A 26,580-nucleotide genomic window follows, 5' to 3' on the forward strand; every position below is an offset into this window, starting at 1 on the left:
TCCAGGGGTTTAATGGCTGACGCCGGGGCCCCAGCGAGGAGGGAGTTGCAGTAGTCCAGGCGGGAGATGACCAGGGCCTGGATGAGCAGGTGGGAGATGACCAGGGCCTGGATGAGCAGGCGGGAGATGACCAGGGCCTGGATGAGCAGGCGGGAGATGACCAGGGCCTGGATGAGCAGGTGGGAGATGACCAGGGCCTGGATGAGCAGGCGGGAGATGACCAGGGCCTGGATGAGCAGGCGGGAGATGACCAGGGCCTGGATGAGCAGGCGGGAGATGACCAGGGCCTGGATGAGCAGGTGGGAGATGACCAGGGCCTGGATGAGCAGGCGGGAGATGACCAGGGCCTGGATGAGCAGGCGGGAGATGACCAGGGCCTGGATGAGCAGGCGGGAGATGACCAGGGCGTGGATGAGCAGGTGGGAGATGACCAGGGCCTGGATGAGCACCTGCACCGTTTCATCAGTGAGGAAAGGGCGAATCCTCCTGATGTGAGATGTCAGCCAAATGAGCCGTAGTATGATTGGGTATGGAAATATGAGCACTAGCTTTCCCTCACAGCAGATGGATGATGCTGTAGGCCACGGAGTCACAGTCATTTCATGTCTAATGATTGATCTGATATGAATTCTGATTCATGATCTTGTTCAAATTCGTTGACCTGTCCCTCCAAACCTCCCTCTCAATGCAGTTTTAAAACAAACCTGTATTAGTGTGTGGATGTAGCCTAGATGATGATAGAAAAGTTATCCAGTTAAGCCTCATACTTGCACTATATTTAGTTTATTGAACTCCATAATAATTTTCCTTCAAATCTATTCATGTAAACATGGTATTCATTCTTTACGTTATGGACAGAGGAAACTTGTTTTATATCTTTCCTGAAAACAGATGCACGTCGTATGTACAGTGCTGTGTAGTGACTGTGTTGTCAATGCCAGTAATGGATGACATGTAGAGATGCTAAAACATATAGTGTTAGCTATATTCCCACCAATATTCAAAGAGAAAGGTTCAATAATAAGAGAGAACCATTAGTTTGAAGCAGAATGCCTTATACTGTTCTATGTATAGCTCTGAAAAGTGTTTTGGCATGGGGTTATAAACGAGTGATAACACACAGGAAGCTACCACAGGGTTGTGTACCTTGCCAAAAACCACTATGAGAATTATTCCCCCCAGATGGCAATGGTGGCACAAATTTGGGTATTAATGAATGAATAATAGGATAGTCCACACATTCTAGGGACTTGTCTTCCTTCCACAATAAGAAACACACGACAAACAACGCAGCACATGTAGACGTCTCATGGGAACTGTGCTATTAATTGTAGCGTGAACGCAGGATAAAAGCAGCTCTTACAGATGGCTGCTCCAACCGTTTCCATAGACACATGTACCCCCCCCCCCCCCCACACACACACACACACACACACACACACACCCTCTCTCAGCATCACGGCTCGCAGCGTAGCTCGGTAAGTGGACGCCGCTCCGGGCCTGAAAGACCTTGAGGGGAGGAGAGGAAATGGATGGAGATATGGGCAGATAAAAGAGGAGAGGGCTGAATGGACTGTTGAATAGATGAAATGAGTCGTGTGTGTGTGTGTGGGGGGGGGGGGGAGAGATGGAAAGATTAAAAGAGAGAGAATCAATTGAAGAAGTGGAGAAGAAGAGGAGGAGCCAGTTGAGTAAGTGAGCGAGAGAGAGAGAGAGAAGGAGCGAGAGAGAAGGGAGGAGTGTGTGAGCAAGGGAAGGAGGGAGGGAGGAGGGAGGGGTGGCCCTGTCCCTCGGAGGGGCTGGGTCTGGGAACAGATGTGGGGAGAGTTCTTTATTTTCCTCCAAACTTCCTCGGAGGACGTTGAGCGACTAGTCTGGGCTCGGTGTCGGGGCCTAGAGCGCCAGACTCCGCTAACCGGAGACCATGTACGAGAGACACAAGAGGAGGTACAGCCTGCGCGCTAAGGGAGAGAGGACAGTGGACGTGGTGCTCATAAAGGTATGGACGGGCCTCTCGCGTCTCGGGTTGTTGGGACGGACTTCTAGTGTTGTATGAGGAGGGGGAGCTTCCATCTGCGTTCGTAACCATCGCAGTTCAGATCCAGTTGTTGGGTGGCTTGATACTCGTTACCACGTTGCATTTCAAATTTGTCATGATGATACAGTATATACAGCATGTGTCATGATACAGTATATGATGAGATATTGTGTGACGGATGTTTTATGTACTGTAGGTTTGATGATGAGAGAGGCGTATCTTAAGACAATGTCTTAAGAGAGGCATATGTTTACAATGTTCTACTATACTGTAATGGTGTGTGTGTGTATTAAGAAGGTTTGGAGTGTGTGTGTGTGTGTGTGTATGTATTAAGAAGGTTTGGAGTGTGTGTGTGTGTGTATTAAGAAGGTTTGGAGTGTGTGTGTGTGTGTGTGTTTGTGTGTGTGTGTGTGTGTTTGTGTGTACTAAGAAGGTTTGGAGTGTGTGTGTGTTGGTCACTAGATGGGCTCACTGACAGTCTAGAAGAGTGTGCTCACAGGGTGGAGTTTGTTTTTAGACAGGGAAGGGGACCTGGGAATACACACACACACACACACACACACACACACACACACACACACACACCCTCTCTCTCGCCCCTCATTTGAATAACACTGTGTGCAAAGTAGTGCACCGAATACAATCCAATGTGTATTCACCTGTCTCACAGTACAATTCACCGCGAGCAAAAGCCTTTAAGAAATGTCACGACCATCATCATCATCATCGTCATCATCTCTGTTCTTCCTGCCCAGGCTGGGTGGTGCCCTCTAGTCCGATGCCAGCGGAATGCCTTCTGTGGGCTGGTGAATATGATTAGTGCCATCGAAGGACACTGTATCACTATGTGTGACGGAAGCCAGAGCAGGGCCCTGAAGAATGGCCGACGTCCGACTTGATTCAGTTATAGTTGACGGTAATGGTTGGAAGAGTGACTCGGTTGAAAGAGTGACTTGACCAGTGTGATAGTCCAGAGCAGGCCGGTGACGGCCTTGATGGAGGGCAGATAGAGGCCGAGGCGGTGTCTCCTACGGTATTCAACGGTATTAAAGGGCCCTAGACATTCTAAACATTCTAATAGAAGCCAAAGTAGAATGAAGTAGAACCCCGGAGTCTATAGTAGTATCAGGGGTCGGCTAGAGAGACCAAAGTAAAGGCTGCTTGAGTAGAACCATGAGGTTATGTCTCTGGAAGTGAAACACCCAGACAGTAGAGTCCGGGACAGAGACACACACCCCGAAATCTCTACGGAAGCAGCAGTGCGCGGTGTGACTGCGCTCCTCGGGACGGGGGGGGGGAGAGTGATAAGGGGGTCCCTATTATTCAGACCCCGCGGTCAGGCACCATCTCTGGGCCAGAGGCCTGCCCTGGGGTCCGGAGACCAGGCTGCCCAAACGCTGAGCCGGAGGGGGCTGAGTACCGGATACAGTAACACCTCGCCCCGGACCACGTCCGACTCCGGCGGTGCGCTCAGAGGAGCGCTGACGTTTTGGGAGGGAGGAGATGGAGGTGGAGGCCAAGGTGTGGTCTCTCAGAGGTCCGGCCAGGGCTCCTCCCTCCCTCCCTCCCTCCGCGTCCGGGTCCGTGAGAAACGGGCCGTGTCAGAGGGGAGGCGCTTTGGTGTGGCGCAACCGAGTGTGTGATGATGAGCCGGCCCTGCTGGAGGGGAGAGTGCTGGGAGAATGCTCTCTCTCTCTCTCTCTCTCTCTCTCTCTCTCTCTCTCTCTCTCTCTCTGTCTGTCTCTTTTTCTCTCTCTCTTTCTCTCTCTCTTTCTCTCCCTCCATCTCTCTTTCTCTTTCTATCTTTCTCTCCATCTCTCTTTCTCTCCTCTCTCTCTCTATCTCTCTTTCTCTCTCTCTCTCTCTCTCTCTCTCTCTCTCTCTCTCCCCCCCCAGTACAGCCAAACAAAAGAAAATATACTTTGTTTATGTAAACAATGCAACAACGTTCATGGCAATGCTATTTCTATTCCCCTGTAGCAGCTCACATCAAGTGTAAAACTCTGTTCACAGCCTACAGGGCTGTGAAAGGAACAGCTTCTCTGTCCTGGTCCAGCCCTACACCCCCCTGCCATTACGCTCTGCTGCCTCGGGGTGATTCGCTGCCTCGCAGTTTTGAGGCCCCCAGTGGTGGAACGCACCAGTCACGGCTCTTCTCTGTCCCGGCCCCGTGGCGGTGGAACCAACTGCCCAACTTTCGTCACGAGCTCAAAACGTACCTCTTCAAAAAGTACTACCCTGACTCTTCCTCTCAGAACTCATTGGGCATTATTTAGCATTTTTAGTATTTAGCACTAGATTAGGCTCTTAGTTGCTTGTTTAGACAAGATGCACTTATGAATTCTGGCACTTGACTATCTACGTTAAGAGCAATTACTGTGTCACTTTGGATAAAAGAGTCTGCTAAATGACTAATATAATGTAAGGCTTCCCTTCTGTTCTAGGTAACAGACAGACAGACGGACAGGCAGGCAGACAGGCAGACAGACAGACAGACAGACAGACAGACAGACAGACAGGCAGGCAGGGAGACAGGCAGGCAGGGAGACAGAAAGACAGGCAGGGAGACAGGCAGGCAGGGAGACAGACAGGCCATCAGGGAAACAGGAAAACAGACAGACAGGGAAACAGTCAGCCAAGCAGGCGTTCCATCAATAGGGCCTTGTGTATTGTCCACTACTGTGGTCAGACTGTCCAGAGCTGAACACTAGAGTGGAGATCCAGCCCCCGCTGCCAGCCCACTGAGGGGGCACAGACCGATATCATCACGCCTGAGGAGATGCACTCTCACATTCCACACACACACACACACACGCACACACACACACACTACTTTGTTCTGTTTCTCTCTCTCCCTTCCCTTCTGTCTCTTCCCCTCACACCTACCCATTCTCTCTTCCCTCAACCATTTCTCCCAGCGTCTTACATTCTGTACAGTATAATATCGTGCATATATACACTGCAGATACTTAGTTCCCTTGCTGTCATTCTCTATCGATAATAGAGAAGAGAACGGCCATTTTGTATCTCTAGAACAACATGAAAAGCAAACACTGGAGCAGCGGCAGCCTGCTACATGCACTTGAGTCTAGACTGAAGCAGGGCTGTGGGTAGATAAGTCGTCCCCAGGCTGGCATGCCAGTGCACTTGTGCGCGTTGCGTAACTCTGCCACCGGGGAATGACTTCACCAAGTAATTTGTTGGGCCATAAATCATGGCAGCCAAATGACTACTTTGTTCAGAGTTTCTAAATTGTTCCGTTGTACTGTATCTGTAGACCCTCGGGGGCCCTGTTTTTGTGCCAGCTGGCTTGTGTTCCTGTCTGTTTTGTCTGTCTGTCTGTCAGACACGTCTGTCTGTCTCTGACTTTCTGTCTGCTAGCTTATCTGTCTATCTGTCTGTCTGTCTGTCTGTCTGTCTGTCTGTCTGTCAGACACGTCTGTCTGTCTGTCTGTCTGTCTGTCTGTCTGTCTCTGACTTTCTGTCTGCTAGCTTATCCGTCTGTCTATCTGTCGGTCTACAAAGCTGTCTAGCAGCCACCAGCCTGTCTGTCTGCCTGCCTGTCTCTGTATACTCAGTACTCACTTGGGGTCAACACATCAGGGTTAAGACTCATGCAGAATACTGTAGATGACCTGGTCCATACGTTGGTCACGCTCCCCCCTTCCCCATAGTAATGGAATGGTACAATCCGGAAGTGTATCTGAAAGCCTAATGCAGCAGATGTAATCTAGTGTGTGTGTGGTACTAAGGTGCTAAAGCAGGAATCTGCCCTTGTGTGATAGGTCACTGATGGGGTCATCACATTTTGGTCAGAGTACTGATAAGACATAATCTGGTGGGTCACCCCCCCCCCCTCAGGCTAATTGAATGGTATGGTCCACTGCTTAGCTCTGCCTCTGAGGGCCTAACGCAGCAGATGTAATCTAGCCAGTGATAACCCGCCCCAACACAGGCTCTCTGTGTGCGGTAGAGCCACATACAGGCCTGGCGTGGGTCGATGCCTGCGTGACCCCCCCCCCCCCCCCCCCCTCTGGGCGCCCGGCGGTCCTGACGCGCTGAGGGCCGTCTCTCTGCGCCGGAGCCTGTCTGGGGCTGGGGGCGGAGCTCCGTCTGGGGCTGGGGGCGGAGCTACGTCTTGGGCTGGGGGCGGAGCTACGTCTTGGGCTGGGGGTGGAGCTCCGTCTGGGGCTGGGCCTGTGCTGCCCCACTCCGGCCGTGGGTGAGGGTCCTGAGAACCGGCCATTGTTGGCCTGGGAGGACCGTAGGCCCGGAGTCACGCGGAGATATTGTGCCCCGGGAGGAGCAGCTGTGTGTGGGACACAGAGGCCAGAGGGGGGGGGACCCTCCTACGGACCCCCGGCTCCCTGACATCACCACACTTGGACCCTGTGTCCTGCACTGCAGGGGCGGAACAATAACCTTACTGTGACTGGGAAGGGTGCGCGCGTGTGTGTGCGTGTGTGTGTGCGTGTGTGTATGCGCGCGCGTGCGTGTGCGTGCGCGTGCGTGTGCGTGCGCGCGTGTGTGTGTGTGTAGTGACAAGGGAGAATGCCTAGGATATACACACACGTGCATGCGCAATCACACACACACACACACACACACACACACACACGTGGGAGGAGTGTCTCAATGATGACCAGCAGCAGTCACATGTCTCCAGTGGTGGACCAGCAGTGGGTGTGGTCTAGGAGGACGTCTGTAGAATGGGAGGGGAGGAGTTAATAGCACTGCTCTGTCTCTGTCTCTCAGTCTCTTTCTTTCATGACTTCATTAATGCGTTTTTAGTGTGACCTCAAGTGACATAAACCCCAGTGGTTTGTGGGTAGCACAGTGCTGTAGGCTAGCCTGGCGTCGCCATCCTGATCACGCGACCTCACATTCTGCTCTCCACGGATTTGAAAAAGGGATTCCCCCCCCCCCCCCCCCCCTGTGAAAGTCTGTCTTCCAGGATAACTGTGGGAATCGATGTCAAAACATAACCTGCCCTATGGAGGAGTGAGGAGTGAGTTGAGGTGGAATCAGCCCATGTCTGTGACCCTGTGTGTGATCTCTCTCTGTGTGTGATCTCTCTCTGTGTGTGATCTCTCTCTGTGTGTGATCTCTCTCTGTGTGTGATCTCTCTCTGTGTGTGTGATCTCTCTCTGTGTGTGATCTCTCTCTGTGTGTGATCTCTCTCCGTGTGTGATCTCTCTCTGTGTGTGATCTCTCTCTGTGTGTGATCTCTCTCTGTGTGTGATCTCTCTCTGTGTGTGATCTCTCTCTGTGTGTGATCTCTCTCTGTGTGTGATCTCTCTCTGTGTGTGATCTCTCTCTGTGTGTGTCTCTCTCTCTTCCTCAGATTCACAGAGAGAAGGGGACGTTCTGCCCGCTGCCCCCCTGTCCAGAAGCCCTGCTGCAGGTCTCTCCCGCCCCGCTGCCCCCCTGTCCAGAAGGCCTGCTGCAGGTCTCTCCCGCCCCGCTGCCCCCCTGTCCAGAAGCCCTGCTGCAGGTCTCTCCCGCCATACAGGGACGCCCAGGTGAGACCAACCTGTCTCACTGCTGATGCGTCTCATTTCAATCCCTGTGATTGCTGTTGCTGCGTTGACGCACACACACACACACACACACGTACTGTACGTACACACACGCACACACACACACACACACGTACACACACACACACACGTACTGTACGTACACGTACACACACACACACACACACACGTACACACACACACACACGTACACACACACACACACAAACACACACACGTACTGTACGTACGCACACGCACACACACACACACACACACACACACACACGTACTGTACGTACACGTACACACACACGCACACACACACACACACACACACACACACAGTACGTACACACACACGCACACATGCACTTACTTACACACATACAGTTCACACACACACACTCACACAAACGCAGGGAAGAACAGGGGTACAAATGCTATTTGGATTCCGCGGCTGTGAGCTACATCGTCTTGAGTCTCCCAGCTGTGGCTCCAGCCCTCTGGAGGAGGAGCCCCAGAGAGGAGCTGTGGGAGCCTGGGTAATGTGATGAGCGTCAGAGCAGAGGAGGCCCTTGTCTGTAACTTACTTATAGAGGAGAAGGAGGAAGAGGAGGAGGAGGAGGACAGAACAGACCTGAACCTGCTGAACAGACCTTATTGTGGTTCTGGTCTCTGCAGCCAAGATAGTGATGACAGACTTGATTGGATTTAGTTTTACAGGAACAGGGGGAATATTGATCAACATTGCTGTGAATGTGCCAGAGGGTATCAGCCAATCCAGTTATCAGTTGTATAATTGTGTGCCCACCCTCCCATTGCTCTCTGTAAAGCGCATTGTGTTGCCTCTGTGTATGAAATGCGCTATACAAATAAAGTTTGATTTGATTTGTAGTCCCTGCCGGGCAGGCTGGGGTCTTTCAATTCTGGTCTTCGTTACTCTTCTGCTTGTAACAATAGAATTCTCCAAGAACCCTACTCTGCAAGAGCCCCAGAACCTCGCAGAACTATGCAGAACCTTTTTTTTACGAGAGTTCTTGTATTGTTCCAGAGTGGTTCTATGTGCTGTATAGTAGACTGTGTCATCGACGGCGTAGTATCTCTCGTTAAACGGCCGTTATCGGGGTCTGACATCAGTTTCCTGTCTCGGAGGGTTGCGAGATGCGACGCCGCCATGTTGCCCCAGGACACTGCATGGTGATGTGCAGAGCTGCTGTGCTGTGATTGGTCCACCCCCTCCCTCTGCCCTCCCTCCTTCCACTTTTTAATAATAGCCTATGCCGTTCCACCACGATACTATGTCATTACGTTGCAATTCATACAGTATGTGACTTAAATGTTGTGACGTATTATGAAGTTATATAGAAATTACAGATTACCTTTATGGTCAAGGTCATATTTGGATGTCTAGGCTTATTGTATGTGTGATTTTCAGTATTGAAACGATAAACTTCATCCTGTATGGCCATGTCAAATCTGATTCCTCCTGTCTTTCTTTCTCTCTCTCTCCCTCTCTCGCTCTTTCTCTCTCTTTCTCTCTCTCTCTCGCCCCCCCTTTCTCTCTCTCTCTCTCTCTCTTTCTCCCCCCCCCCCCTCTCGCTTCTCTCTCTCTCTCTCCCTCTCTCTCCCTCTCTCTCTCTCTCTCTCTCTCTCTCCCTCTCTCTCCCTCTCTCTCTCAACCAGAAGTCCCTCTATCCCCCCATCCTGAGAGTGAGGGGGGGTCAGTCTCTGCCCTCCTCCATGCCTCGGTCAGTGAAGTGGACAGTCCGCTCAGTCCTGGACTGGGGGAGGACAGTGTCTTCAGGAAGGTAAACACTGGGCTGGACACACGTGTGTCTGTGTGTGTGTGTGTGTGTGTGTGTGTGTGTGTGTGTGTGTGTGTGTGTGTGTAGAATGCTAGCATCTCCGAGAGGCACACACTGTGCAGTGTGAGCTCAGGCTGAGTCACTTGTTCTGGAAAAGGATTTTCCATGGTATGCTACTCATAAACTTAGAGTAGAACCAGCCCGTTAGCATGCATTAGCCTCTGCCGGCGTTAGCATATGCTAGCCTGGATATGCCTCAGTTACAGTAACTTTTAGTTAACTTTTAACTTTAGCCTGAATTAGCCATAGCTTGTGTTTTCATAGCTAGCCTGTATTAGCATGAGCTAACTTATGTTAGCTCTGTTAGCGCTGTTAGCTCCCCGCCCAGCTCTGGCACAGCTCCGCGCGGCTGAGCAGGAGAATGTTAAACACTATTGATTCTCCCAATGGAGACTATCCCTCCCCCTCCTATCCACAGCCACTGTGTGTGTGCATGCATGTGTGCATACGGCGTTCATGTTATGTAACTTTTACGAGACTGGAAAGAACTTTCCCTTCGTGTGTTTCTGTGACAGCCTTGCTGCATAGCCCAACGCGAAAGCCTCAGGGAACTATAGTTACATCAATGCAGATAATGCATAGATGCTACTGTACATTGCTACAATACAGCTTTAAGTACAGTACATATAGCTATAAGCACAGCCAGTGAAAAAGCTAAAAGAGAGACTTAGTTGGGCCTTGACCCTACAGACCCGGCCATCGTACCTGTAGCCTCCGTGGTTCACGCGGGTCTCTCTCTGCTCCGTGGTCTCTCTCTGCTCCAGGTAGCGGAGCCCGTGTGTGGGTTGGGGGACGGCACCGGCGGGGTGTCTGCGTCCTGCCCCTCCGCGGATGATGTGACCAGCCAGGGGCCCCTCATCGCCTCACCCCAGGCCGGCGAGCCCTCTCCCGGGTCGGGCACGGCGGGCGGCGTCGGGGTCAGCTGGAGCTCCGCAGACGCCGGTCAGGGGACGGGGACGAGGGGAGGAGAGGAGGAGGAGACCAAGGACCGGCTGACCGAGGTGCCGGCGTGCTCGGCTCTCCTCCGGCCCTCCATCCGCTCCTGCTCTCCGTTCCGCAGACACAGCTGGGGGCCCGGGAAGAACCCCGCAGCAGAGACGGAACTGGGCCAGCGCAGGTGAGGGTTTGCCTGTACACACACACACACACGCGCGCGCACACACACAGTATATAGTCATATAATGACCATAAGCCTTATGGTGTACAGCGTCCTGTGTCCTTGTGTGATCTCTGTGGTGGAACACTTCACAGTGGAGGCTGGGACAGGGACAGAGAGACAGACAGACAGACAGACAGACAGACAGACAGACAGACAGACAGACAGACAGACAGACAGACAGACAGACAGACAGACAGAGAGAGAGAGAGAGAGCGAGAGAGAGAGAGAGAGAGACAACAGCCCAAGGGGGCTGTACTGTACAGTAAAGCCTCTTGTCTCCTGTCATGTCCTCTCTGTGTGGGGATCGAACCCTGACCCCTCACCCCAGCCTAGAGAGCTCTCCTGTATCATCGCCCCTATGACATCACTTCCTCTGCTCACAGATGCAGTCTCTCCTCTCCTGGACCGCGTCCTTTCTGTCATTCACTCAACACGGCAGCGCCTATTAATCCATATAACACACGATTCACTCATCCGTTTTCATCCGTCATGCCTCTACTTTTCTCAGTTCATCCCTTGTTTCCTGTCCTGTCATCATCCTCTACTGTATATCATCCCTTTTACAGTCCAGTCAGAGGTCAAGCGGAAGCGAAGTCCGGGAAGCCGACCTTCCACAGGAGAAGGTATCTACCGTCACTCTCACCACTTCCACTCACGAGCCCCTCGCTCCAGAGAGAGACCGCGCCAGTGTTCACTCCTCGCTCCAGAGAGAGACCGCGTCAGTGTTCACTCCTCGCTCCAGAGGGAGACCGCGTCAGTGTTCACTCCTCATTCCAGAGGGAGACCGCGTCAGTGTTCACGCCTCGCTCCAGAGAGAGACCGCGTCAGTGTTCACTCCTCGCTCCAGAGGGAGACCGCGTCAGTGTTCACCTCCGCTGGATTGGATGAGAGCAGTAGACTCTTCTCTATTAACACTGGGCCTTACGCTACGGAAAAGTCCTTTCTAAAGCGGCCGGGGGAACGCTGTCAAACTCTGTCTGGGGGGAGAGAGAGAAACGGGGGAAAGCTGTCCAACTCTGTCTGGGGGGAGAGAGAGAAACGGGGGAAAGCCTGATCGGTTTGGGCTCCTTTTCCTAACATGGCAGAGGAGAAAAACACACTCCATCGTCATTTTAACCCTGATCACCACCTCGTTATAGAACGATGTCACATTTTCCTGCCTTTGATCACTGATCCCTCTTGTCCATCCCTCTCTCCCTGTCCTCCCCTCTTTCTTTCCCTCTACCCATCCTCCTCCGTCCTCCTGCTGCGTCCATCCCTCTCTCCCGTCCTCTGCTAGTTTGAGCTGGTGTCCCTCCAACCTCACCTGTCCTTCCTCGGAACCCATTGATAGCAGAAGGTACAGTATGGAGGGAGGGAGGGAGGGAGGGAGGGAGGGAGGGAGGGATGGTGGAGGGATGGAGAGATGGATGGATGGAGGGATGGATGGATTGAGGGATGGATGGATGGATGGAGGGAGGGAGGGAGGGAGGGAGGGAGGGAGGGATGGAGAGATGGATGGATGGTGGAGGAATGGAGAGATGGAGAGATGGATGGATGGTGGAGGAATGCAGAGATGGAGAGATGGAGGGATGGTGGAGGAATGGAGAGATGGAGGGATGGAGAGATGGATGGATGGTGGAGGAATGGAGAGATGGAGGGATGGAGGGATGGAGAGATGGATGGAGGGTGGAGGGATGGAGAGATGGATGGATGGTGGAGGGATGGAGAGATGGATGGATGGTGGAGGGATGGAGATATGGAGGGATGGAGAGATGGATGGATGGTGGAGGAATGGAGAGATCGAGGGATGGAGAGATGGATGGATGGTGGAGGAATGGAGAGATGGAGGGATGGAGAGATGGATGGATGGATGGTGGGGGGATGGAGAGATGGAGGGATGGATGGATGGTGGAGGAATGGAGATATGGAGGGATGGAGAGATGGATGGATGGTGGAGGGATGGAGATATGGAGGGATGGAGAGATGGATGGATGGTGGAGGGATGGAGAGATGGATGGATGGTGGGGGATGGAGAGATGGAGGGATGGAGAGATGGATGGATGGTGGAGGAATGGAGGGATGGAGAGATGGATGGATGGTGGAGGGGTGGAGATATGGAGGGATGGAGAGATGGATGGATGGTGGAGGGGTGGAGATATGGAGGGATGGAGAGATGGATGGATGGTGGAGGGGTGGAGATATGGAGGGATGGAGAGATGGATGGATGGTGGAGGAATGGAGAGATGGAGGGATGGAGAGATGGATGGATGGTGGAGGGATGGAGATATGGAGGGATGGAGAGATGAATGGATGGTGGAGGGATGGAGATATGGAGGGATGGAGAGATGGATGGATGGTGGGGGATGGAGAGATGGAGGGATGGATAGAGGGATGGTGTTGCTGAGGGGATACAGTCCTCTGAGAGACAGAGGCGGAGGAGTTTGAGAGTCTCTGTGTGTGTGTGTGTGTGTGTGTGTGTGTGTGTGTGTGTGTGTGTGTGTGTGTGCTGCCGTCTGCATGTCTGTTATAGTTGCTTAGTGCGCGCACACACAGTCCTTCCATTTCTGTTTCAGTCCTCTGCTTTGTATGACACACACACACAGCATGCACGCACACACACACACACACACACACACACACACAGCACGCACACACACACACACACACACACACTAACACACACACACACACACACACACACACACACAGCATGCAGACACACACACACACACACACACACACCCCGACTGTCACAACCTCTTTTTCTGTCTATCTCTCTCTTCTGAGAGATGGGCTGTGGTTGACCATCACTGTCTCAGTCACTTCCGCATATATCTGTCAGACCAGGAAGTAGTCATGGCCGACAGACGGGATATCTACTCATTTTCACATATCAGAAAAGCATTAGCAAATTAACAGCTTGAAGTCAAACTCGGAATGGCCAATATAATGATCATCATCAGTGAGCCAGACAGGTGAGATTAGTGTTGTTGTTGTTGATGTTATTGGTGTTGTTGCTGTTGTTGATGGTGGTGTTGTTGTTGTGTTTAGTTACAGTCTGGAGGGTCTAGTGGCGGAGGGGGCCAAGGGCCTGACGTCGTGCCCCAGCGCGGGGGCCCCCCAGCAGGGGGAGGCGGGGCCGGTGGCCCACCTGGAGAGCGAGGAGAGGGGCTCGCTGATCTCTCTGACGGAGGAGGAGCAGGAGTCCGACCTGGGAGACGCTAGCAGCCTGGACAGCCAGGTAGGGGGCCGGTACACACACACGCACACACGCATGCACTCACGCACACACACGCACGCACGCACGCACTCACTCACTCACTCACTCACACACGCACGCACGCACTCACTCACTCACTCACGCACACACACACACACCAGGCTGGGGGTGGTGGGTTATTTCGGGAACATGAACACATCCATAGACGTCCTGTCACTGTACATTGCTTGATATCACCCACGAGGCTTGGTCTAATTTAACACCTATACCATTCTGTTGCTCATACTGACTTTCCGTTCATGCTGCTCAATTCATGATGTTCTCTCTGACCCCGCCCCTGTCTGTGTGTATCTTTTTTTATATATGATTTATTTATGAGTTTTTCCACAAAAAGAGACAAACCAAGATACATACATACCAATGTATTTCCCCTCACCCTAACCTGGGTCCGTATCCTTTTCCTACCCCCACCCTACCCCAACCCCTGCCTCTATCTGGGCCTAGGCACATTCACGCACACAGACATACACCAGTGTTCGCCATGTCTCTCCTATGATGTTTTTAGCCTCTCTTACTCTGAAAATGTAATTTAATGTAATTTATTGTTTTATAAATGTTCTTAGCCAGTAGACAAACATACTCCAGGAGCTTGCTCGATCGTCTTGTTGAGAGGGGTCAGGGAAGAATTTTTACAGTTCATTTTTCTGGCCCCTGGGTGATACTGTTTTTTTTGCTTCCCTCTGGAATATGTAGGGGTGGGACGTATGCTCACCTCCCTTGTTCTCTGTAAAGCGCATTGTGTTGCCTCTGTGCTTGAAATGCACTATACAAATAAAGCTTTGATTTGATTTGATTGTACATAGGTGAGTGAAATACAAGACATCGATAGAGGTAGTAATGATACTAAAACAAGATGGTAATGTCAACAATACAAAGGAAAGTACAAAACAACAACAGAAACAAAACAATCCAAACAGTAAATAAATAAAATACTCAACATTCAACGCAACGAAGACAGAAACAGACTAGACATGCTGTGTGCTACCAGCATCGGGAAAATAGGACTCGGACAAGTGCTACAGGGTTGGTGCAGTGCAGGGGGCCAGAATTCGGGGAAAAAAAAAAGACCAAACTACCTTTTCCTGGTGTGATTTCAAAGTTTCAAAAACACTGACATGTAAAAGGCACATATCTAGGAAAAGTCATGAAAGCAGGGCGCTGTACAGTAACTTGAACGGTTGCAGATAATTATTTTTTAATGTAGTTGCATGGGTCAAATGACCCTCCTTCCGTGGTTCTAGTGTTAAGCAGTGGGGATAACAACCAGCTGAAGGGACCTGACATGATCTAGAACAGGTTGCCAGGTTTTTTAGAATTTAGCAGTAGAGCCACGTCTTATTTTCTCTAACTTCAGGAATGATAAAACGTCTTTTATCCACGTGTATCTGTGTGTGTTCCAGAAGTCTGGCAGGGTGCTGGCCGCCAGACACAGCTGTCCCACCATGCCTGTCACCCTCACCAAGTCAGTCTCCATGCTGGCCATCAGTCACCGAGAGCTGGACGGTGAGTGTTGGCCTCAGCCTCTGTCTGTCTGTCTCTCTCTCTCTCTCTGTCTGTCTGTCTCTCTCTCTCTCTGTCTCTCTCTCCCTCTCTCTCTCTCTCTCTGGGTCTTAAGAGTCTTTAGTTCCTCTAGGTGTCCCTTCTTCCTCTTCTTAACCAGGTCAGAGTCAGGTCACCAGATCTCTGTCAATACAGACGTGACTTCAGTCAGATTAACCCAGGTTCGATCGTTCTCTCTTAGGCGGTAAACATGGATTGTGCTCCAATATCCACGCCAGCGTACCATTCACACGCCAGCGTACCATTCACACGCCAGCGTACCATTCACACATTACATTACATTAGTCATTTAGCAGACGCTTTTATCCAAAGCGACTAACAATAATTGCATTTAACGTAGGAAGAGCCAATGTACTACTACTTGCCAGAACTCACAAGTGCATCTTCCTTCTAAAACAAGTGACTAAGAGCATAATCTAGTGCTGAAGGCAAAGTGCAAGAATGGCAATCTCAAGTACAGTGCATTTTAATATAATACAATAAGTGCTTAGGTGGGTGGATTGTTGTAGTACTTCTTGAAGAGATGAGTTTTGAGCCTGCGACGAAAGATGGGCAGCGACTCTGCTGTCCTGACATCAGTGGGTAGTTCATTCCACCACTGCAGGGCCAGGACAGAGAAGAGCCGTGACCGTGTCGATCGACCGCAGGAGCCTCGGAGTGACGGGGCAACCAGTCGCCCTGAGGTAGCAGAGCGTAGCGGTCGGGAGGGGTGTAGGGTTTGACCATGGCCTGGAGGTAGGAGGGGGCTGTTCCTTTCATTGCCCTGTAGGTTAGCGCCAGAGTTTTAAACTGGATGCGAGCCGCTACAGGGAGCCAGTGTAGGGAACGCAGGAGGGAAGTTGTGTGGGAGAACTTGGGTGGTTGAACACCATGCGAGCAGCAGCTTTCTGGACAAGTTCCAGAGGTTTTATGGCTGACGCCGGTGCCCTAGCGAGGAGGGAGTTGCAGTGGTCCAGGCGGGAGATGACCAGGGTCTGGATGAAAACGCCAGCGTACCATTCACACGCTAGCGTACCATTCACACAGACAAAATCCATGAATGGTTTGTAAGGGATGCTTGTGTGTAGATCAGAGCCGAGCCAGGGCGTCTCTCTCTCACGGCCTAGACAGTGGGAGTCCAGGCGTCCCCATCCTCTCGCTCAGGTTTCCCTCCTTCACTCTTTGGGGACGAGGTCACCTTTAGGTCCACATGTTTTTTTTTTTTTGTTAACGCAATACTTTGATGTCTCCTGTGTCCTCGAAACCCCCCGGTCACCGCTCAGCAAACGGACGACCTCGACCCAAGCGGCGAATCTCCTTCTCCTTCAGCATCTCTCCGCTCCTCCCCAAATCTAAAACGGTCTTTTCTATTGGCTCCTCCTCCAGCGATGAGGAGGAGTTTGTGAGTAAGTACATACATGTGCCCAGAATGCCTGGCGTGGCCCCGCCCCCCTCCCCTAGCCACTGCTTCCTGTGTTACATGTACCCAACCGTGTCACTAAATGGACTTCCCCTCCCTTAAAAAAAAAAAAAAAAGACTCTATACTTTACTATACTGTATTCTACTGTGCTACGCTATTTCTAATATTCTTGCTATTCTATACACATGTCGATGTACTACTCTGAAAGTAGAAATTGTCCTAAATGGTAAATGGACTGCACTTATATAGCGCTTTTATCCAAAGCGCTTTACAGTGGCCTCTCATTCACCCATTCACACACACATTCACACACCAATGGCGGCAGCTGCCATGCAAGGTGCCAGCCTGCTCATTGGGAGCATTTTGGGGTTCTAGAAAACGTCGTCCTCCCAACGTGTATTCAGTGTTATTGTGAGGCTGTGAAGGACATGAGGGACGCTAACGGAGCAGCGCTGTTGTTCTCTCTGTGTCCTCATCCTGGGCTGTGTCCTCTTACCCTGGGCTGTGTCCTCTCACCCTGGGCTGTGTCCTCTTACCCTGGGCTGTGTCCTCTCACCCTGGGCTGTGTCCTCACCCTGGGCTGTGTCCTCTCACCCTGGGCTGTGTCCTCTCACCCTGGGCTGTGTCCTCTCACCCTGGGCTGTGTCCTCTCACCCTGGGTTGTGTCCTCACGCTGGGCTGTGTCCTCTCACCCTGGGCTGTGTCCTCTCACCCTGGGCTGTGTCCTCTCACCCTGGGCTGTGTCCTCACCCTGGGCTGTGTCCTCTCACGCTGGGCTGTGTCCTCATCCTGGGCTGTGTCCTCACGCTGGGCTGTGTCCTCTCACCCTGGGCTGTGTCCTCACGCTGGGCTGTGTCCTCTCACCCTGGGCTGTGTCCTCTCACCCTGGGCTGTGTCCTCATCCTGGGCTGTGTCCTCACGCTGGGCTGTGTCCTCTCACCCTGGGCTGTGTCCTCACACTGGGCTGTGTCCTCATCCTGGGCTGTGTCCTCATCCTGGGCTGTGTCCTCTCACCCTGGGCTGTGTCCTCACGCTGGGCTGTGTCCTCACACTGGGCTGTGTCCTCTCACACTGGGCTGTGTCCTCACCCTGGGCTGTGTCCTCTCACACTGGGCTGTGTCCTCACGCTGGGCTGTGTCCTCTCACGCTAGGCTGTGTCCTCATCCTGGGCTGTGTCCTCTCATCCTGGGCTGTGTCCTCTCACACTGGGCTGTGTCCTCATCCTGGGCTGTGTCCTCTCACCCTGGGCTGTGTCCTCTCACTGGGCTGTGTCCTCTCACCCTGGGCTGTGTCCTCTCACCCTGGGCTGTGTCCTCTCACCCTGGGCTGTGTCCTCTCACGCTAGGCTGTGTTGAAAGCGCTAGCAGCACCCTGCAGCTTCAGAGAGGAGAGACGCAGTCAGACATCTGGAGACATCATCATCATCATCATCATCATCATCACCATCACTCCCCCTCCTTCGTTATTGAATATTTAGTGGAAACAGCCAGAAGCCCTCCTCCCCCGCTCTGGGCTAGCCCTCCTCCTATTGGCCAGCCCTTCTCTTATTGGCCAGCCCTCCTCCTATTGTCTCTGACGCGTTTGCGGAGCTGAATTCCTCCAGAGTTTTCCACTCGTGTTTCCCCCTTGTTATTTCCATCAGCAGCGTCCGTCCCTCCAGAGCTGTGATCCCTCCATCCTCTCCAATCCACATAAACACATTTCAAAGTGTTCCTCTCAGGGTTCGCAGCTGCTAAAAGGGATAGAGTTTCCTCCCCAACATTTCACTCTTGCCCCCCCCCCCTCAACCCACCCCACTCCTCTGAGTCTTGCAAAGAAAATGTCTGTGTATTATTTGGGGGGGGGGGGGGGGCTTGGAACAGACGGAAAGTAGAAAATCCCCTCGTCTGTCTGGCTGTTGTCGGGCTGATGTGTTCTGATCCGGTCTGATCCGTTACAACTGCAGCTCAGGAGCTGTGGGCCGTCTCTGCATGGAGGTGTGAATATCCCTCTCTCTCTCTCTCTCTCTCTGTCTCCTCATGTGTTGTATTCAAATAGTCTCTGACGTTGAATACATGAGGTGTGATTGGTCGACCAGCTCAGCATTCCAGCCGTGCGGAGTTTGAATTTCTACCCGACTAGTCACTGGGTTCCAAATCTGCAGCGGTTACCCACGTCTTTACTCACCACCGTACCCCTGCGTCTGACTAAACTACTATCATCCCAGACCTGCTGTATCATCCCAGACCTGCTGTATCATCCCAGACCTGCTGTATCATCCCAGACCTACTGTATCATCCCAGACCTACTGTATCATCCCAGACCTACTGTATCATCCCAGACCTGCTGTATCATCCCAGACCTGCTGTATCATCCCAGACCTACTGTATCATCCCAGACCTGCTGTATCATCCCAGACCTGCTGTATCATCCCAGACCTACTGTATCATCCCAGACCTACTGTATCATCCCAGACCTGCTGTATCATCCCAGACCTACTGTATCATCCCAGACCTGCTGTATCATCCCAGACCTGCTGTATCATCCCAGACCTGCTGTATCATCCCAGACCTGCTGTATCATCCCAGACCTACTGTATCATCCCAGACCTACTGTATCATCCCAGACCTGCTGTATCATCCCAGACCTGCTGTATCATCCCAGACCTGCTGTATCATCCCAGACCTACTGTATCATCCCAGACCTGCTGTATCATCCCAGACCTACTGTATCATCCCAGACCTACTGTATCATCCCAGACCTGCTGTATCATCCCAGACCCGCTGTATCATCCCAGACCTGCTGTATCATCCCAGACCTGCTGTATCATCCCAGACCTTCTGTATCATCCCAGACCTACTGTATCATCCCAGACCTACTGTATCATCCCAGACCTGCTGTATAGATCTGTAGAGAAAGCGCTGTCAGGAGGAATGTACCCTCTGCTGTCTCCGTTTTGTCAACATGCTCTGTCACGTATCCGTCCTGCGCTGCCATTGGTCCAGCCTGTCACCTGACCTTGCTCTGTCTGTCCTGTAGGAGTGGGGTCGTTCTCCAGCGCTTCCGGGTCCCTGGAGTACAGGTGAGACACGCCCCTCCGCTTTATGATTGGTCCATTCTGGGTCTGTGCTCACTGTGTCCACGCCCACTGCTACACCTCCAACAGTGAGCTGGAAACATTTCAGCTGGACTCTGTTAAGTTTGTGGCAACACTTTACATGACATCATAGCGGTACGACGTGCTGTAAGCACAATAAGTATGGAAGTTACTCCTGACACTGCTTGTAAAGTGGAGTGCATTGGACCAGTGAATCCTACTCCATTACTCTTATTGATCATGCAAGGCCATAGTAATACCAGTACTCTTATTGATCATGCAAGGTCTTAGTAATACCAGTACTCTTATTGATCATGCAAGGTCTTAGTAATACCAGTACTCTTATTGATCATGCAAGGTCTTAGTAATAACAGTACTCTTATTGATCATGCAAGGCCATAGTAATACCAGTACTCTTATTGATCATGCAAGGCCATAGTAATACCAGTACTCTTATTGATCATGCAAGGCCATAGTAATACCAGTACTCTTATTGATCATGCAAGGTCTTAGTAATACCAGTACTCTTATTGATTATGCAAGGCCATAGTAATACCAGTACTCTTATTGATCATGCAAGGCCATAGTAATACCAGTACTCTTATTGATCATGCAAGGCCATAGTAATACCAGTACTCTTATTGATCATGCAAGGTCTTAGTAATACCAGTACTCTTATTGATCATGCAAGGCCATAGTAATACCAGTACTCTTATTGATCATGCAAGGTCTTAGTAATACCAGTACTCTTATTGATCATGCAAGGCCATAGTAATACCAGTACTCTTATTGATCATGCAAGGTCTTAGTAATACCAGTACTCTTATTGATCATGCAAGGTCTTAGTAATACCAGTACTCTTATTGACTATGCGAGGCCATAGTAATACCAGTACTCTTATTGATTATGCGAGGCCATAGTAATACCAGTACTCTTATTGATCATGCGAGGCCATAGTAATCCCAGTACTCTTATTGATCATGCAAGGTCTTAGTAATACCAGTACTCTTATTGACTATGCGAGGCCATAGTAATACCAGTACTCTTATTGATTATGCGAGGCCATAGTAATACCAGTACTCTTATTGATTATGCGAGGCCATAGTAATACCAGTACTCTTATTGATTATGCGAGGCCATAGTAATACCAGTACTCTTATTGATCATGCGAGGCCATAGTAATACCAGTACTCTTATTGATTATGCAAGGCCATAGTAATACCAGTACTGTTATTGATCATGCGAGGCCATAGTAATACCAGTACTGTTGTGCCGTGTGGCAGCATCTCGGAGGAGGACCCCGGTCCCCTGAGGAGTGACACCGAGGGCCGGACCGGTACCAAGGTCAGCCGGACCTTCTCTTACATCAAGAGCAAGATGAGCAAGAAGAACAAGGTGAGTTCTCACCCACTTCCTCTCCTCCTCCTCCTCCTCCTCCTCTTCATTTCTCCTCTCCTCTCCCCATTCCAGCCCGTCACTGAAACAGTGAAACAATGTCAGTATGTCAGCCTGTTTCATCCATCCATCTATCTATCTATCTATCTGTCTGTCTGTCTGTCCTGGCCCTGAGGGCGGAGGGAATGTAAGGACATTTTAAATCAATTTAAAACATGTAATAATATATGATTGAGTTATATCCTTCATTTTATATATCTATATCTGTCAAGTTGTTTATCTGTGCTGTCCCCGAACTTGAAAAGGGCGAAACTGTTTGAGTCCCACAGGATTCCACTCTCAATGATCAGACAGAAATCATCTTTCTCCTTTTATTTAGGATGTGGTTTTCTTTTTGTAGTCATTTCATTGGTGGTAGCAGTGAAAAACCTTTGGAGGTGAAAACACAATTAACAACGCAATGCACATCATTGTCATCTCTGCAAAAATTATGTTCACTTTAACCACCAATTCACCATTGTGACACCAAAATATACAAATGGGCTGTCAAGCACACAAACATGCACACACAGTCTAACCATACATGCACACATACATACATACCGTACACGCATGCATACAGGCTATGCTACACACATGCATACAAACATGCATACAGACTATATCACACCATACACACAAGCATACATACACCTAAATAGGCTAGACCCCTGTGACATGTAAACATGCCCACAACCAACTGGATTGGAAACAAACAATAATTGGCAGTAGGCCTACAACTCTATTATCTACCAACCAGCACAGCAATCCACACATTTGGCCAACTCCATAAACAAGCTATACTCTACCAAACAGTAGTCCTTAGAATGACATCAAACAAATCAAACGTCAATTATCAAACAATAACAACAATCAAGAGTCATTTCTCACCGGCAGCCACTCTGGTCATTTAGCAGGCAGTTAAAAGCACACCAGTTCTTTGTAGAGGGCAATCTTCCCCACCACAGAACAGAGTTTGTTCCAGCTCCAATTCCCTTCTCACCGGAGCTTCCTAGTTAAAAGGGTGAACGCCTCAGTTGAGCAGCTAGGGCCTTAATTGCACATTGCCCTTAGCTGGTAACAGTTGACCAGCCGCAATGACTGTTTTCCCCTCTAGGGGGGAGAAAAGGGAACCTTCCCTGAATTGTGTTAAGTGATGTTGATGTTGTTTGTGGTTTCCCAGTTTGACAAGTCCTTATCTATTCCCTGACTTGTTCTCGATATTTTCCTTGTGCTGAGAAGCACAGAGTAGTAGTAAAGTATTGATACCATACTAAGGAAAATCAATACAGTATTGCGTAAAAAATATTGCAATGTATCAATTTTATTGCACAACCCTGGTCTATTTACAGTCTGATGACAGTGAGAGAGTGATTGTTACCCTGGATGTAATCAAACAGGAAACAACACCACTGAGGGTTGTATGATCTGTCTGTGATATCAGACTGCAGCGCTGCATCCTTCTGCAGTACAGTGGGCTGCATCTCGATAGGCTTAAGTCACGTCCTCCCTCCCTCTCCTCCCTCTCCTCCTCCCTCCATGACGTCTGCAGGCGGACTCTCGCTTATCCTTCTCTAAATGAGCTTTACCCCATCCTGCGTCATCAGGTCATATTTAACTCAGGGGGGAGGAGGTGCTCTTAGCCTATTGAGACGCCCCCGAGCTCTGCAGGCATCAAACACATCCTCTGCATGCGCTACAGGAAGTAAGACAGGAAACAGAGGCGGATTGAAGGTTTCACAACAGAAACATTGTCCTGTATGACATCATGATGATATTGCCTGCCAGTTCCCAGGAAGGAACAGAACGGAACAATGTTCTCGACATGAGTAAAGATCTCATATGTTTCTATTCTCATCGCATATATCCGATATGACTGCAAATCAAACCTTAGCATTAGAAATATGTTCTTAAGGGACAGATTTCAGACTGCAAAAACTCATACTGTAAGTGGGGCTTCTCCTTTGAAAAGGCCTCTTTGTCCTCCGACCCGTAATGTACACAAAAACAAAATATGTCACTAATACTTATTATTCAACTCTGAAGCTACAGGATATAATTAGAATCATGACCGTATTCCCAGCCAGGTGAACACAAACAGGTGCTTCTCAGGTGCCGGTCCGTGTTTTGCCAGCATGAGCCGGGCTGTGGCAACACGTTCAAGGCCTTTAGATCAGCTGTGTGTGTGTGAGAGAGGGGAGAGAGACAGGAAACTACGCTACGCGTGTTAAAGAGACGGCAGAGCTCAAACCACACACACACGTCTCAGCAGCTAGCTCGCTGGCTTCCTGGTTTACAGCTAAAACAGCCAGCTGGCGTCATCGGAGCACCGGTATTCTGTCGAATCTGCCGCTCGGACAGACCGAGAGACGAGCCGACGGAGAGTCGGACAGAGAGTAAGCAGCCGGTGGGTTTCTGAGGTGAGACAGGGAGACGAGCAGACAGAAGCCAGCCGGCCGCAGACAGAAGTTGAGATGTTGTTGGGTAAACGGCTGCTGGCGCAGACGCGCTCCCTGAAGCTGAGAGGGGAGGAGGAGGCAGAGCAGGTAAGGCCAGACCAGGGGGGCTGGGGGGGTCAAACGGGGCCATTCTAGTGCCGGATGGCGGAGTACGTCCGAGGGGGTGGTTTTAACGAAATGCGATTGTTTTGCGACCGCCGATTCGGAACCGCAAATTTTCCAAAGCTGCCGCTCTCAAGATCCGGCTGGCGGAAAGCGGGTCCTTAGTCCAAACTAGCGTCTGGTCTCGGCCGTCGTTCCGTACGTGAAGCCGGCCTGGCGGCCACGCGTACGGAGGGTCCTGTGAATGTTCTGCCGTGGTTGTGATGTGAGCCTGTCCTCCGCCTCTGTCTCTGTCCCTCCCCGCGCAGGAGAAAGACAAGGAGAAAAGCAGAGAGAAGGAGAAAGAGTCCAAGGACAAGACGGTGAACGGTCATCTGTTCAGCGCGGTCATCCCTGCGCCCAGCACTGGGTGTCAGCAATGCAACAAGCCCCTCAACGCCAAAGAAGCCTTCGTCTGCACCAGTAAGACTGATGTTCACCTACGTGCTGTACCTGTAATACAAACCACAAACCACTTCCTCTATCCACGCCCGCTCTACGCCGTCTTGACTTAATAGAAACACACACACGCACACATATCGAAACACACACACGTTGATGTTTACCTCCGCGACAGCGCAGGGCGAGGAGTAATGTTTTCAGGGGCCTGTGTGTTTGTTTGTTTGTGTGTTTGTTTATTTATGTGTTTGTCCGTTCGTCCATTAGCAGGATTACACAAAAGCCACCAGACCGATGTTCATGAAACTCAGTGGAGGGGTGTAGCATGGTCATCCATATAATTTTGGAGCGGATCCGAATCACAGGGCGGGTCCACGAGCCGCTCAAACACGGCCGGCCAATCACCTCCATTCCTTTTTTGGACATAATACAAAAAAAAAAATCCCCCCATTCATTGTCAAAGGGGGGAATTGAAACGGCCATATCTCATCGTGGGAAGTCACAGAGACTGGGAATAGCAGTACGGATGGTGCGCGTGCTCAGAGCCACGGCATGCATTCACGGACGGAGGCCTGTGCTTCCCGAGCGCCGTTTCTAGTTGTTACTCAAATGGCTGAAAGTCCACAGGAAGTCAGTGGGTTAAAATAACATGGCAGAGAAGGGAAGAGGACGTTGCTGTGTTTAGTCTGTATGTAGGCAGAGACACACTGATGTCATGACGGACAGTAGCAGCGTGGAATTTCCCTCTGCCAACTCAGAGCAGCAACAACTGGACCCAGAGGAGATGTCTTAATTCTGCTCCTTAGTCCGGCTGAGTCTCTCTCTCTTTCTCTTTCTTTCTCTCTTCTCTCTCTCAGTCTTTCACTGGGTTGCGTCACCCAGCCCCTGGCCTCTGGCCTCCAGCCTGGTCCCTGTCTCTGCTGCATGGAGAACAACATCCTGTCTGCTCTCTCTCCTCTCTCTCTCTCTCCCTCCTTTTCTCTCTCTCTCTCTCTTTCTCTCCTTTTCTCTTTCTCTCTCTCTCACACACACACACACACACACACACAATGGCAGTGGACTGACTCTTTGGGTTCACAGTATGTGGTTTAATTGGTTTAGCCACAGAATTCAACAGCTCTCTGCAGCCTGACACACTGACAAGCAACAGAGACTTCAAATATCAGGGGCCAGGGCTGGGACTGAGGCTGGGACTGAGGCTGGGACTGAGGCTGGGACTGAGGCTGGGACTGAGGCTGGGACTGAGGCTGGGACTGAGGCTGGGACTGAGGCTAGGACTGAGTCTGGGACTGAGGCTGAGGCTGGGACTGAGGCTGGGACTGAGGCTGGGACTGAGGCTGGGACTGAGGCTGGGACTGAGGCTGGGACTGAGTCTGGGACTGAGGCTGGGACTGAGGCTAGGACTGAGGCTAGGACTGGAGCTGGGACTGAGGCTGGGTCTGGGTTGGGTCTGGGGCTGATTGTGAGGCTGTTGGGGCTGATTGTGAGGCTGTTGGGGTAGGGGTGGGTGTGAGTGTGTATGTGTCTCCATGAACAGCGCTCTTCAAACAGGAATATGAGTTTGTAAGATGATCAGACTAAACCCACAGACTTCAGAGGTGAAACGAGAGAGACGGCAGGGCCGGCTTCACATCCACGGCAAATACAAAATCACCTTTCACAGCTTTCCTGATCTGTTTTTATTCCAGGAAATGGGTTTATCTGGCAGTCATCTGGTTAACAGTAGCACCTTTTCACACAGTGTTCAGATTTCCTGGTGTGTGGGTGTGTTTCTCTGCTCTGTGGGTGAAGTGTGAGGGACGATCAAAGTCACAGTATGAGTCACCAGCAGTCCCCCACCTACCAGCCTGGAGGTGTGTTCTCCTTATCGGGTTTCCTGTGTGTGTGTGCGCGTGCGTGTGTGTGCCTAGTACACTTCCTACCCAGTTCCATCACATGACCTGTGGGATTGTGGGTGTTTTGAGTCGAACCGTGGAAGGACGCGTTCACGCCGACTCCTGCTCCCGTACCAGCATCTACCAGCGGTCTGACCTGCTTTCTGGAATCGTCTTGTGTGGAACTCACTGTGTTTTTCCTCTCTGGTTGATTTCAGACTGCAGCGCGCACGTCCACAAGGGCTGTAGGGAGAGCCTGCCTGTGTGTGCCAAAGTCAAAATGAAGGTACGTGCGTTTCACCTGTCACACACACACACACACCCTCACCTGCAAATGCAAAATATGTGTGAAGTGAAAATGAAAGGATCAGCTCGTTCATGTCAGTGATAT

The 26,580-nt window shown here is 51.0% G+C and overlaps 1 protein-coding gene across 5 annotated transcripts in view; it reads left to right on the forward strand.

Annotated features, from left to right (window-relative positions):
- LOC311321057 (uncharacterized protein) overlaps positions 1–26,580 on the forward strand; it is a 69,507-nt gene that overhangs the window by 17,971 nt on the left and 24,956 nt on the right. For 3 of the 5 annotated variants that reach the window (XM_084452935.1, XM_084452936.1, XM_084452937.1), the window contains exons 3-13: positions 7,383–7,560; positions 9,244–9,368; positions 10,190–10,542; positions 11,151–11,207; positions 11,864–11,923; positions 13,618–13,807; positions 15,247–15,349; positions 19,825–19,867; positions 21,166–21,277; positions 24,186–24,339; positions 26,408–26,475. In XM_084452935.1, coding sequence (XP_084309061.1) covers positions 7,383–7,560; positions 9,244–9,368; positions 10,190–10,542; positions 11,151–11,207; positions 11,864–11,923; positions 13,618–13,807; positions 15,247–15,349; positions 19,825–19,867; positions 21,166–21,277; positions 24,186–24,339; positions 26,408–26,475 — 1,443 coding nt within the window. The remainder of the gene's footprint in view (positions 1–7,382; positions 7,561–9,243; positions 9,369–10,189; positions 10,543–11,150; positions 11,208–11,863; positions 11,924–13,617; positions 13,808–15,246; positions 15,350–19,824; positions 19,868–21,165; positions 21,278–24,185; positions 24,340–26,407; positions 26,476–26,580) is intronic. The other 2 variants (XM_084452939.1, XM_084452938.1) reach the window with 2 other exon arrangements.

This window comes from Borostomias antarcticus, assembly GCF_949987555.1.
Source record: "Borostomias antarcticus genome assembly, chromosome: 18".
Taxonomy (NCBI): domain Eukaryota; kingdom Metazoa; phylum Chordata; class Actinopteri; order Stomiiformes; family Stomiidae; genus Borostomias; species Borostomias antarcticus.